This window comes from Siniperca chuatsi, linkage group LG18 (genome assembly GCF_020085105.1).
Source record: "Siniperca chuatsi isolate FFG_IHB_CAS linkage group LG18, ASM2008510v1, whole genome shotgun sequence".
NCBI classification, from domain to species: Eukaryota; Metazoa; Chordata; class Actinopteri; order Centrarchiformes; family Sinipercidae; genus Siniperca; species Siniperca chuatsi.
Genome location: NC_058059.1, coordinates 24,916,702 through 24,931,529, shown reverse-complemented (window position 1 = coordinate 24,931,529; position 14,828 = coordinate 24,916,702). Strand labels below are relative to the sequence as shown.

At 39.5% G+C, this 14,828-nt stretch overlaps 1 protein-coding gene across 4 annotated transcripts in view; it reads right to left on the bottom strand.

Moving 5' to 3' along the window:
* slc12a2 (solute carrier family 12 member 2) overlaps positions 1-14,828 on the bottom strand; it is a 95,643-nt gene that overhangs the window by 53,139 nt on the left and 27,676 nt on the right. For 2 of the 4 annotated variants that reach the window (XM_044173383.1, XM_044173384.1), the window contains exons 2-5: positions 7,379-7,498; positions 6,026-6,101; positions 4,112-4,207; positions 2,359-2,498 (exon numbers count right to left, since the gene is read on the bottom strand). In XM_044173383.1, coding sequence (XP_044029318.1) covers positions 2,359-2,498; positions 4,112-4,207; positions 6,026-6,101; positions 7,379-7,498 — 432 coding nt within the window. Of the gene's footprint in view, positions 1-2,358; positions 2,499-4,111; positions 4,208-6,025; positions 6,102-7,378; positions 7,499-9,475; positions 10,199-14,828 lie in introns of those variants that run through there. The other 2 variants (XM_044173385.1, XM_044173386.1) reach the window with 2 other exon arrangements.

The following is a 14,828-nucleotide window of genomic DNA, read 5'->3' as shown; positions in this document are numbered from 1 at the left end:
TATTATAAGCTGACCATTATAAACTGACCATTAAGCCTTGAATCACATATAATAAACTCATACATATGATAAACACATTTGACATTAGTCCAGTCATGAATGATGAAAACCAGTGCAATCAGCATTTACACTCATTACAATAACACTGGCGCCACCCATAGGATATTGGACACTTGGAATAACGAGCCCGTCTCCAGTGTGTAGAATTGAGTGAGTATTGGTTTATTATACTAAAAACGTTTTTTTACACACTACAATTCATAATTGTTTGTTTATTCCACCGCTACGCCATTTCATTCGCTGTCATTCGTGACAACGATTAATCGATGATTGTGTGGCGGTGCGAAGCTTTAATTTTCGGTGGAATGCACGGAACACAGATACTTGTGTCAGACTTGGTGTGAAAGGTTTGAACTCGAAAAATCGTCAACGAATATTCCGCAATTTCGATTTGTTTCGTCCCCGGTGTGAAAAGGTCTTAAAGAGGCCAGAGCTAAGGACAGAGTGGCAGAGAAAATTCCAGCCGTGATGATGGGCCCAAAACCAGAAACCTGGCTCATCACCTAAACAGAAGATTAAACGGAAATTGAACTGTTGGACTTTTGCACCAACAATAGTATCCATTTGTTATGTTGGAAGTGCTTTAAGAAGGGATCGTTTAATTTTTCAATTCAATTTTATTTATATAGCACCAATTCATAACAGAAGTTATCTCATTGCACTTTTCCTATAGAGCAGGTCTAGACCGTACTCTTTATAATATTATTTACAGAGACCCAACAAATCTCACCATGAGCAAGCATTTGGCGACAATGGCAAGAAAAAACTTCTTTTAAGAGGCAGAAACCTTGGACAGAACCAGACTCAATGGTGGGCGGCCATCCACAGCTGCCGTCTTTTTTGCAGTCGGTTTTGAGAGAGAGAGGGAGGTTGGGGCAGCTATAGGAAAAAATGATGTCAGTATTAGTAACATAGCCAATAACAACAACTGTAGTAGCAGTTGTCGAGCAGGAACACATGGGAAGTCTCCCAGCAGTCTAGGCCTATTGCAGCATAACTAAGGGATGGTTCAGGGCTCACCTAAGCCAACCCTAACTATAAGCTTTATCAAAGAGGAAAGTCTTAAGCCTACTCTTAAATGTGGAGATGGTGTCTGCTTCCCGAACCCAGGCTGGGATGCAATTCCACAGGCTTGATAACTGAAGGCTCTGGCTCCCATTCTACTTTTGGAGACTCTAGGAGCCACAAGTAACCCTGTATTCTGGGAGCACAGTGTTCTAGTCAAATAATAAGGTATTATGAGATCATTAAGATACGATGGTGCCTGACCATTAAGAGCTTTGTAGGTGAGGAGAAGGATTTTAAATTCTATTCTGGATTTTACAGGGAGCCAGTGCAGAGAAGCTAATATTGGAGAAATATGATCTCTTTTCCTAGTTCTTGTCAGTACATGTGCCGCAGTATTCTGAGGTTTAGTGGCCAGTATGAACAGGAGGAATGATTACAACAAGAAAAACCTGTTTCAATGTTCATATGGGCACCTTACTATTGTTTTAAGACAAACTTGAGAAATTGTGAACTTTAATTGACGATTTAGTTTTTCGGCTCACTAATGAAGCTCCACGTGTGACAATGCAAACGCATTAACCAAACATAGGAAAATGATGTAGGACCTACTTAACTAGTGCTCGAGCACCTAACTAAATGACACCACTTCACCAATTTAAAAAACACGTTTGGATTGACATTAGCTTCCAAATTGAATTATCCAGTATGGGCAGCACAGTGGAGCAGTGGTTAGCACTGTCATCGTGTAACAAGAAGGGCCTGGGTTTGAACCTGCCGGCCGGCTGGGGCCTGTCTGTGTGCAGTTTGCATGTTCTCCCCGTGCCTGCGTGGGTGTCTTCTGGGTGCTCTGGTTTCCTCCCACAGTCCAAAAACATGCAGGTTAGGTTAACTGGCAACTCTAAATTGCCTGTAGGTCTGAGTGTGAATGGTTGTCTGCCTCTATGTGTCAGCCCTGTGACTGACTGGCGGCCTGCCCAGGATGTACCCTGCCTCTTGCCGAGTGTCAGGAATCGGCTCCAGCCCCCCGCGACCCTCTAAAGGATAAGCGAGTATAGCTAATGGATGGATGGAGGGCCAATAAACAATATTGGTATTAGTTAACTTGGCTAAACGTGCTAACCATTCTCTCTCTTGGTCCATAGCAGTAAGCTGTCTGTAGGGCTAGGGAAAGGTCAGGTATATTCAGATGTAGCCAGGAGAGCCAAAGTGGTGGAATTGCACTAACAAGACAAGAGACGCAACAGTAATTACTCATTGCCTAAAAGCACCATAAGACACAGAGAGACTTACGGCAAGAAGTTCCACAACAGTTTCAGCAAAGCCCACCACATACATGGCTACAGCCACTGCATTGGCGAAGGCAAAGATCAGACCAATAGAGCCTCCGAACTCTGGGCCCAGACTCCTCGAAATCAAGTAATATGCTCCACCTGGAAATAAAAGGTAATGAGATTAGTAAAAGTTAACTGTTGTGAAAACTTGGAACACATTTTAATTGAATTGATAGTATGGATTTACTATTCTCCTACGTATTCTCCTATGTTTATACATACAGTAGGATGATATTGCAATGTTTTGCACTGGGGTATATTTGTCAGCAGCCTGTACCTGCAAAGCATAAATATGGTCCAAGTAGTCAGTCCCCCCTAGAGGTGAGCTCAAGGCCCAGTGAGTTGTCATCAGTGTAATAACCAGAGTTAGAGCCTGATTCTACTTACATACCCTACTCAGAATTATCAATTGTTTGGGCCAAATGGGGCCATCAGAGGCTTCCATTAGCACAATTATCAGTGGTCAATTATGCACTATCCTCTCAGAGTGTGACCTGTTAACACCAAAGCCACACAAAACCAGGGAGAGGTCGGGAGAGGTCTCCAGAGCAGCCCATGCTCCACAGGATCACATATCACACTGCCAGGACACGCGGCTAGAATGTGTCCCGTGGAGACAGGGTGTAAATGACAGTTTAGACTTTATCCTTGATTAGGGTTTAACTATGAGTCCTAGAATGTTGGTGCAACCTGCAACAAGTAAAACTCAGTTGGTCAGTTGGTTGTTTATATTCCATAAAGGTTTAAATGTTTGTGCAACAGGTTTAAAAATTAAACATTGATTTACAATCGTAGAAAAGGTTTCAGTCATAGTCATCTGGACACTGTTTTCAGAATCAAGACGTTTCGGCTCCCATCCGGAAGTCATTCTCAATTGTGGAAATGGTCTAGGAACTCAGAAATAACGTCTTGATTCTGAAAACAGTGTCCAGATGACTACGACTGAAACCTTTTCTACAATGGAACACTCCTGGACGAATGAGGGACTACACCGTCTTACTGATTTACAATGATTAAAGACTTATTCCTTACTGGTGGAAGCCAACATTTATGACAAAATAATTTCCTTGATGCACACAGTATTGTTTAGCTTTGCTGTGTGCAGCTAATGTCATTGTCTGCATTAATTACCCTCAATGACTTTGCTTTGACATTTGAAAGCAGAGATAGCTCCAGATAAAGCTAATAAGTGGACCTTGAGTTAGGTTTGTTTTGTTTCCAGGGTCAACAATGAACTGTCATGCTTAGTTGATCATAACTTTTTAACACATGGTGTGCCTTCAGTCAAAAAGTTTAAATAGTTTAATAGCGAATTTGATTTATTTTACATCTTAATATGAAATATTGAACTAATTAAAAGCCTATTTTGCCTGATCCATTCACTTCCAGTCTGGAAACTTAATAAATTTCTTCTCTCACTGAGACAACTTTGAGAGATGTGTGTTTAACCCTTCTTTCATCTCCAACTAAAGGTGTACATATAATTCTACACTGTGATGAATGACTGATAGCTGGTCATGCTGGTTAAAATCACACATGCGGATTATTTCATTTCACACGTAACAGCAGGAAGAGGCCAAATGTTACATGAGAACTCTGCTGCTCCATATGAGGATTAAAGTCAATCACTGGTGACTGGTGTTTTCTGCTTTTGTGACATATTCTTGTGACTATAGATAGCCTATCATTCTAGTAAAGAAAGTGATGTATACCTCCTCGTACAAATCCGTTGGTGGCAATGGCAGAGGTGGAGAGGCCGGTGATGGTTGTCACTATGGTAGCCATGGTAACAATCAAACAGGAGAGAGCTGCAGAAACAAACACTTTACAAATCTCTTGAATAAAAAGAATGTGAAACAGTGTTAACAGTTTTCTAGCAGGCCTTCGAATCACTCTGAGAGTTCTGTGAAAAGTAACAGCACAGAAGACGAGCTATTGCAGCGAAGTCTGCCACAGGTGTCACTTTGTGGTGATATTTCACATGAAAGTGGAGAGTTATCAACAAGTGCTGGGGTCATGGACAGTGGGGTGAGGTGTTGTGTATGACGTAGAAAGTAAATGACACAGAGTGCTGACCACAGGGTCTGAAATGACCACCCAGTGAGCACCAGAAAACAGTGATATTTGAATTTGTTAGTTATGTACAGTCTGTCACATCAAGGTCAAACATTGACTGTGTATCAAACAGGCTCTTGACCGGCTGACTGCGTTGTTTCTCTGAAGCCTGGATTATCTAACAATAGTCAAAGGGTGAGTATCAAAATGAGTAACAAAAGGAAAAATGGGGCATTAAAGGGTCAGTTGACCCAAATAACAAAACAAATATTTTCTCACTTCTCTCCAGTGATATCTCTCCATGCTGAGAGTTTGGGTTTTATGTGTCCAGGTTTAGAGATATCTGTCTCTGAGATTTCTGCTTCCACCCCGACACAATGGCTGGATGAGTCAGTATAATTTAAATAATAATATAAATAATTTAAATCTCTTCTTAAAATATACTTTTCTTTTGGAGAGCTTATCCTGATTTAACTTTTTATTCTTGTTTTGTGTCTTTATTTCATTTTTTATTTTATTTTCATTTCTGGAATCAGTTTTACCTCTTTTATTCAGGTCTTTTGTTATCTCCAGCTTCCCATTTGATTCGATTTTAGATTTGATTTCATAATTTGTTGATTTTAATTTGCTGCCTTGTGTGAAGCACTTTGTAACCTGGATTTTCTATGAATAAGTTTGTTGTGGTAGGAATTTAGCTCTGGATACTCTACAGAACACACTGTCAAATGTTTATATTTTTTTCAGTAAAAGGTCAAGAATCAACATCCACACTCAGTCCATAACAGTATTTTGGCATGTTTCACGCAATTTACTACAAGTCATGTATACTTCACATTACTGATACATTTTTACAGATCCTGAAGTGTTTTACATTTTAAAGTGCTTTTTCCTCAGCAACTGGTTTCTAGTATGCAAATCATCCTGTACAGACTTGATATACAGTATTATTCATTACAGGGAACATCATGACTGTTCATTTTTGCCAAGGTTTTGCCAATGTAACTGTTCTGTAATCAACTGAAAACAATGGCTGCCTGGAAGATAGAAATCAATCTCAAAAACTTATGGTATGCTTTGTAAAAGTAATAATGCAAGTAAAAATTATTTATAATAAGTGGTCTAAATTGTGAAACACAAGGTGTCTGTAAGGGGCAGCAGGGCACTGTACAATGATCACAGATTGGGGCTTTAATGGTGTGATGTGATGACAGCTGATAAGACAACAGATGTACAATGCATTAATGTTGCCAAAAATCACGACAAATCCAATGTAAGATTGGCTACTCCACACAGCACTGTTCCTCAGCATGACATTTCAATGTAGAAAACTAAAATCTTCCATGGCGTGAGAACACTGTTGCTTCACAAGAAAAAGAAGATGGTGTAAGACTCCTTGTTCCTTTTCAAAAATTCTTTAAACACGAGTAGATTGCACACACAACTTCCCATGTCCAAAACACAAACTCACAATTTCCTTTTAAAGGCAGGATACTATAAATATACTGAGAGATGATTCTAAACAGGTAATTGTTTTTAAAATTGTCAGCTCTTCATAGGTGATGTCTGCTTACCAATTCCAGCCTGACCCACGATCCATGACATGCGGATGAAGAGCATCACACCCCAAATGTTCAACATGCAGCGGACCTGCAGAGAGGAAGAACTGTTACTGTGGGTGCATGACGGGGACAGGTTCAATTCAACCAGAAAATTAGGTTTTTAATTTTCTAGTGATGGATACTGCTGGGGATTTTTATTTATTTGATATTAATAATATTTGGGTGAACTTTTAATGCTTCACTGTAACACATAGCAAGATTTTAAGATACATTTTTAGGGGAATATTGAGAAAAGTATTGAGAACCAAATTAAAGCTGCATATATACATATACATATGCACACACATATACATAAGTAGCTAAAGGAGTAAAGGTATTCAGCTGACCCTGATCTAAGACCCCCTCTCCTGCAGGGATCACCTGAGTATCACACTTTAAGAAGATTATATTAAGAAAATATCCTACACCACTTGATAAAAGCCATTAGAAACTAAGAAACATAAGAATTAGTGCAATGTTTATATTAGGGAGGAAGTAAGGACATCTCATGTCAAAATAAAAGCAGGATGATAATATCCAGACATGCTTTAACATGGAAAATTCATCCTCTGCTGACTATACTTTCAATAAAACTAAACATGTGTCAAATAGAGCTCAGCATGAACCACATCTCTCAGTTATTGTGAGTGATTTCGTCCTCACTGGTTTAACCACCACCAACCAACCACTATCTGCACCACCGATGATTCACACTCATGGTCCAAAATCCATAAGAGAGTGTCATCTACTTGCAATTACAGTTCAAATTATATATTGGCACACTTATCACCTGTGATACACTTGATTGAGTTTAAGTGACCACTTGGACATATGAACACAAGTTAGAATATGGTCCTAATTATAGTAAAGCTTGAAAATTTGCTTATATTTTCTAACTCTCAGTTTAGCTATCTTATACTGGCCACTTAAGTGGGTTAAAAACTCTGGGAATTTTTATTTTATTTTAGAATAGCTAATGTTACCTCAGAGTAATAAAGTAGACCTTTTGACTATTACAAAGTCTTGATACTTGATCAAATATTTAATGATGGTCTCATCTAAACTTATATATCATATTTTACTTTCAATATGCTTTAGTGGTTTCGGACCACAGTACAATTCATTACACCCCTAACAGTATGCTGTTGTCTGATGCATTTACATATTCCCTGACTTTACATTGTGATTTTAACAGTGCTTGTGGGTGACTTGACTAAGAACAAGAATTCTCTTGAAAAACAAGTAAAGACAAGAGAAAATATAATGACTACAAAATAAAGCAGGGTTTAAAAAAAATCTAATCATTGCATTTTGAAAGTGACTCACCAGCACCCCCTTAATCCAGCCAAATTTGACCACTCCTTTGGACTCTGCTGCTTCTTTAGCAGCAGCCTCCTCAGCCGGGGTCAGCTCATCACCGTTTGCAAACCCATCCTCAAATGGCTCCTAAAAAGCACAAAAAATGAAATCATGTTTATATGAGGAAAATAGAGTGTGGAGAAACATTGGTGTTGTCACCCATAGCCTGCTGAACAGACATTTTGAATCCTGGATTTTGGCATTGCTTCTCATGGTAGCCTTGGAGCCAGAACATTATTTTGTGTTTCCAAAGAAAGGTTGGGCTTTTTTAAGTCAATACTTCATTCATTTTGACTGCAAGTGAGATTAGGACTGGTTTAGTGTATTAGTTTCACTGTACATACTAAGGGGAAATTTTGTGTTTTCAAGGTTCAAATCTGACCTTCTAACAGAATAAAGACTGCTCTATGTAATGTTCAACACAGATAAACACAACAGGGACCTACTCATCAAAAAACAGCCTCATAGTGCTACTAGAGGTCTAAAACTCCATAGGGAACCTTTAATGGAAACAAGGCCATACTTTCTACAAAGTTGGTAATTTGGCCCAAAATTGGCACTATAGGGAAAGCTCGCATATAGGGCTGTGTATCATTTGTAGTTTTTCATTTTTGTACAGATACCAAAACAATACTCTTTTGGATACTTTGAAAAACATTAACATGTTTTTCTACAAAACATTTAATTTCACTTAATAAAATAAGCCATGTCTAAACACAAGCAGCTGTAAAATATGATTTAAATCAGGAACTATCTGACCAAAGAGTAAAAAATATTACGAATCTGACCAGACATTTGATGCTATCTTCTCTAAAAGTACTGCAGTTCGTTACCTCGCCCTGGTTGTGTAATGACTAAAATGGACCGGTAAGATATTTTGGGGAGCATGAAAGTATTTACAGAAACTTCATCTTTATCTGCCAGATTTTGTTAAATGGAAGCTCATAGAAAAGTTTCTATACATTTTTTTGTGTACAATTGAATATTTTGGTTGATAGTGGCATGGGTAACCAAAAACCCTAGGAATATCAGTGATAAAAATTGGCAGATATCACCATTCTTGGACCCTGCCTCTAATGTCACAAAAGGCTTCTGGTTCAGAGTGACAGTAAGCATCGACTTGTGTTCCGTTCACTCGCCATCGACATGCTACTAATGTTCAATACATTTCCACGGCAAACAAATGGAAGTACACACAGTCTATATCTGCTGTATTTTTAGAATAATGCTGTCACAATCGACTGGACATGTTAAGGGCAAGATAGATAATCTCATTTAAAACAATGTTTTTGGCACATTATGCCATGAAATCAAATTCTACATTTGGCTTGGAAAATGCTAACTTATTAGCAGCAATTTCATATATTTATGTGCAATGACATGGATTGTGTAGAAATGATGAATGAGAGGAACCATTATTGTGAATTAACATCTCTCAGCAGAGAAGCTCTGTCAATCGGTGTATAAATAGGTCTTATAAATTATCCAAGAGTGTCGGGCCTCTGTACAGAGCTGAGCTGTGGGAGAGAGGGAAGCTCGAGCATCACTCAGCATCACTTCAGCTGGGTCATCTGTCAACATGAATACCCTGCCTGTGTCCCCTCAATGACTCAGCGATCTGGCCATGGCAGCTAGACAGGCTGCCGAAAGCCAAAATCCCCCTCCACGTTGGGGTTAGCTACTCCACCAAATGTATGTAACCCTTTTGCCAACCAGCTCGTTATTAACAAGGAATAACTACAGTATATAGACTCCTTTAACTTCCAAATTTAACACTGGCAAAAGAGACATCCCGATGTATAAAACCTTTTGTCTAGGGTAAAAGTATGATTCTAGCTTCAAATTAAATGAGAGGATTCTCAGGTATAATAATTTATAATTAGTTAAAAACAGGTAGCTCTAAATGTAATTACCTTGTGGTTATTTTCCTTTTACAGTGTTGATTTTACAGTGTACAAATGCGAGACTCACACAATGGATACGTTTTATGCTTTTATATTGAAAAGGTTCAGTTTTAAATCAAATATATTCACTATAAGAAATTCCCCGACATAAATTATTTACCAGTCATTCCCACCACGAGTGCACTCGATTTTGAGTCAGCAAGCTTGCGTTTTGTTGCGCGCGCGTTGGAGCTCAAATCCCTTTGTAATAGTGTTGAATAATCCTACCAGTCTGCAGTTCACCATTACGGCCAAAAACGGAAGGAAGTACATCGATGAGATGGGCACACGGAATCCGCTCTCCTGGCTGTCGTCCTCAACGCAGGCGAGTGCGGATCGTCCGTGATCACGCCGCTCTCTCTCCCGACTGGTTCCGAGGTGAATTAGCAAAGTCACGGTGCTAGCAACTTTAGCTTAGCTCTTCCAGCTCATTCTTTAGAAAACTATTTAAACTCGCTCCAGGCTGCACGAGTCGTCGGCGAGTCCTCCGCAGTCCTCCGAAACAAGAGGAAGTTTTCCAAGTGTGCTGAAGCGCGGCTTTTTAAACACTTTTTCCTAGGTTGTGTGAGCTCCTGTAATGTGCGGCTCCATCCTTCCCGCTTCTCCGGTGGTGTTTTTTCCTCTCTTTTCTCTTTCGCAACGCTCTATTGTTGCGTCATTACGTACACTCCAGTAAATCAAATAATAACAAAACAAACATTACTGGGTTTCTTTCCTATTGAATAAACTATGAATTCTTATTCTATTTATAAACTTTTAACACTATACAAATGCATATTTTAACTGTATAATAAACAATGAAATTATTCATCACAAATGAAATTACAATGCCTCAATGCAATTATAATAATGAAATGGTATACATTCTCGTAAATAATAAAACAAAATACCCTTATATACTAAATAATCAGGTTATTACATGTATTTTTACACTTACAAGGACCTATTTCCTCATTAAGGGTTTTTATTCATCAATTTTCTTTAAAAGGCAAAAAATGTTAGGGTATTCTGTTCAGCTGAAGGGGCAACAATTAAACTTGCTAATTTCACCAGACTTCAGAGCAGCTTCTTCCCTCAGACTGAGACTCCTTAATTCATCTTCAGCACTCCACCATGTAAAATAGTTTTATTTCTATGACTTATTTATTCACCCATCTAATGTATATCATTTTTGTATATAACGTTTGTCTGTTTTTGTGAGTAGCATAAAGGGAACTGCAACTTATTCTCGTTATACAACCCTGCATTGTAAAATGATAAATAAATATACCATGTACCTTAAAATCAAACAAAGACATAACGATTACAAAAAGAAACAAAGAAACACTTAAAAATACCATCAGACGCTCGTGTGGACGTGGGACAGGACTTGGCTCTCTCTACACTTTGTCGGAGAATACCCAACTTCTGGTGATACTGGTAGTGCAGGTTAGGGCTGAGTATTAAACGTCAATTCTTTTGGGGCACTGACTGAAATATGCCAAAAGCAAGATGCTTGAAAAACCCAGTGGAAGCAAACTATGCAAGCCGTGCTGTGAACATTATTTTCCTTGTCAATGCTGAGTTACCAGAACACTGAGACCTTGCATACCTTTTAGCAGCTGCAAACACACATCAGTGTGGGGTTGAATCATGGCTCGACTCAACTGGAACCGTTCTTTTTTGGTTTTCCATTGGCAAAAGTTGTGCATAGTACCTGGTAATTTTTTTGGTATTACTTCGGTCGAAGTTCCATGAGAGCTGAGCTGATACTAAAAGGTGGAGTTAAAACACTGCAGACCACTGACTAGTAAGACGCACCAAAAATGATGCCATCAAGCCTCTTGCATCAAGCGAGTAGCCGTGCACCTCCCAATTTTTGAGAATAGGTGCATATGTCTCAAGGATTTTTAAAAAGCTGGCCAATTCCTTTTCAAATGCTTCAAAAACAGGAGATCTTGAAAATCTACATTTGAGTAAATAATATTTTGCCCGAAGTAGGAATGCCTAGATCGATCGGACAACGATCATTATCGGCCGATATTCAGTAAAAATATGTGATCAGGAGATCGGAATTAATGATTTCTAGTCAGCGATCGCGAAAACCGATCGAGGACACACATTGTATTTGTTTACTAGCGGATCTTGACCTCTCCAATATGGCGACCATGCAGTTGCATAGTGACCTCTACAATATGACGGCCGGGCAGATGCATAGCGCCGACATACAGAAAACAGGGATTTATTCGTCTCATATCATGTCTAACTTTAGTGGATCATAACGTATCGGGTATGGAATTAATCTGCAGATGCTCCTGTTCGAGAGTTGTTGAGAACAAACGTTTCTATGGATGTCAGTTTTTGAGCCACGACAAAGGACAAAATGTGGCCTGCAACAGACTAGGTAAGCCTTGTTTTTAGCCTAGCAGTTGTTGATCTACCAGCCAGTTAGGAGGAGTGAGGAGTCAGCAGTCAGTATAAAACAGAGCAGTCAAAAGCCAATCGATATAAAGATCAATTTCCAGCCATGCTGGATTAAATTTACACTTCCTTGGCATATTTATTTTTCGGTAATAGTCTCATCAAGGTGAGGAAGAAAAGAGAGGGAGAGCCAGTGATGAGTCCAAGATTATATACACATATAATGGTTAAGAGAAAATCTTAAGGCATGCAACAGACGCATGAGACACATAGAATTCAAATCATGCGTCTTTTCAGACCTCCATACACCTGGCCAATCAGAGTGTTACTCCCTAACTAACCTACCCCAATCTCCCAATGATTTTAGTAATACACCCAGCTAATGAAAAGTAGAATGTTTTTTAAAAACTGATCTGAGAATCAAGCATTTCATTAGGCAAACTGAATGATACAGAGTACCAGCTGTACAAACATAAATTTCATTAAAAAAAATTGATATTGGTACCTTAACTTCGATACCGGTTCCTGAACAATACTTTTTTCAATACCAATTTTATAAAATCCATTTTAAGGAAAAGAAAATTCAATACACATTACAGTACAATTCAAAGGAGGAAGTCGTTCAAAGACCTGGGAGCAGCTGGAGAAACTGTTTTTACGATAATTAAATCTGCTTCTGGCACAAATTATTGAAACAGCTGGGCAATGGGACATTACATTCTTAGCTAACAGTGATGTCAGGTCATGGTGCTGATGTCATTATGCAACAATGAAATCAAGGTCTGCTGCCCTTGTGTGGCATTAGGAACACTGTCAGCCAGGGAGCATACATTTGGTTGATTTGTAGAAGTGGTCAGATGGGGATCAGATCGGATGCCAACTCCAGCCTGCCTCAAAAATCCATCAAATGTTGTCCATTGGATTGCAACAGAAAAACAGTGGGTGGCGTTTCTTAGAAAAATTATAAATCAGACTAAACCCAGCAGTATAAAATCAAAAACTGAGTTGGAAAACCCATTCCAAGATTTCTTTGTTGTATCTTTGTTTTTGTAAACCATTAATGATAAGTTCTAAAAACAGTGTGGTGTACGTCATGTCATCTGCAGCCATTTCCAAATGACTTGAAAAAACTACGAGTGTTTTTAATTAAAAGACACCTGCACATCAAGGCTTAGGTAAGTACCATTTTTTTAACTGAGAAAACCCAGCTCATGGAACCCTCTGATTTACAAATCAATGCTGAATAATATAAAGACAGAATCCTCTAGTATCTCAGATGTATATCTAATAATTCATTCGTTTTCCCACACTTTAGAGTCAGTAAGAACATCACAGAGCAACAGGATAAAATAAAAAGTAACCCCCTGTTTACAAGACTGAAACAAAAACCTGAAAAAGGTTGCTTTGCTTCTGCTTCTACATTTGAGGCAGAAACCGTTCTGAAGTCCTAATGTTGGTTGAAATCTGCATTTGATTTACAACCTTTTGTTTATGTTGGGGATCAAGAGAGAATGTCCAAATCTCCCTGCCACAGCAGTTACACACTAAATGGATTTAAATTACTACAGCACACTATTCAAAACACCATCTTATTGGGAAGCAGGTGGGAGCCACAAAATTGCTGGGTAAGACTGAAACAGTTGCTGGAAGAAAAGCAGGAAAGCTACATCAGACACCGCATATTAGGACAATTTTTCTTGAGTTCACTTGCTTGCTATGTTGGTCCTCATCACACCACGTGTGGAGAACAAAGATAGCGGCATAGTTGGGAAGGGCAAAGCCTTGACCCGAGGCCTGAATGGGAAACAAAGGCCAGACAGTAGAACAGCGTCACCAACCGTTAATTCATACTTAGGTGTAAGATTGATGCGAGATCCCAGTGGAAGCCAACATGAAATCTCAGTTGAATCTAAACACTGGATTCTGGATATTGGATGAGATGCCCACTACAGCACATGAAATCCTGGCGCACAGCTATGATGTCATCACTTCTATAAAGCCTAGCGTCACACACTGCTCGATGTCTTTTCCACTGTAACCCCGTTACTAAAGGAAGGTACATCACGTGAAGTTTAGTTTCACGAAAGTCTTAACTCGCAGGACGAGTAACAGACTGCTTTGTGTTGCTGAATACACTTTTGGATCCTGATCGTTATTCCCCATAATAATCCCGTACTTGCAAAAGGAATAGTCAGGTTTTACTGCTTCTTCATGGAGAGAAAGACCGCCGGTGAGCCCCTCCATCAGTATCCGAGCCTTGAGAGGATTTCACCAGACAACCAGACAGACTGACACATTAAATTGCTTGATGGGGTGCTCTGTACTCTGCACATGCATCAGCGTTTTGCGTGCCCACCAGAGGCTTCATCTTAAACCATCATAAATTGACATTTTATCAAGTTTTTAAGCCAAGTTTCTACGCTACACTGTTTTCCTGTTTTACCTATATGTTGTAACATGGTAAAGGTTTTTAGTCATCGGACGTATGGATCTTAAGTGGTTTTAAGCTGGCTGTCAACTTGACGTGGTTTACCGGACTGCCTCCACTGTTGCTACCTCAGCTAGGCTTGTTTTTAGCCTGGCGGCTAGGCTAGCCAGTCGCTTTAATTAACAATTTTAAGCTTTTAGCATTTTAATAATTTTTATTGTGGATTTTAAGCCTTTAGCACTTTTACGGACTAATTGCAAGCGTGATGGCTGAATGTGAATCTTGTCACTTTACCGTCTCAAAACTGAAGAAAAGTTTTGCTTGTCTGGAAGCCGAGCTCAGAGAAAAAGACAAGCTTATCCTGGAGTTCTCCACTGTCTCCTCGGCCCAGGCAAAACACCTCACAATCCTCAGCTCCGCTGGCTGCGGCAACCGGAATGCGACCATCCCATCTCATCTGACTGCTCCACTCCAGTACTGGACAATGATCCCACTCATCCGTGGCTCGACTCCATCATCACTGCCGCCCCGGAGCATGATGCCGTTTCAGCTAAGCCTGAAGATCTGTGGCTCCTCATAGGTGCAAAGCCCAAGGCAATGGCCATTTCTATTCCTTGCTGAGCCCCAGTGGATGCATGGTCACTCG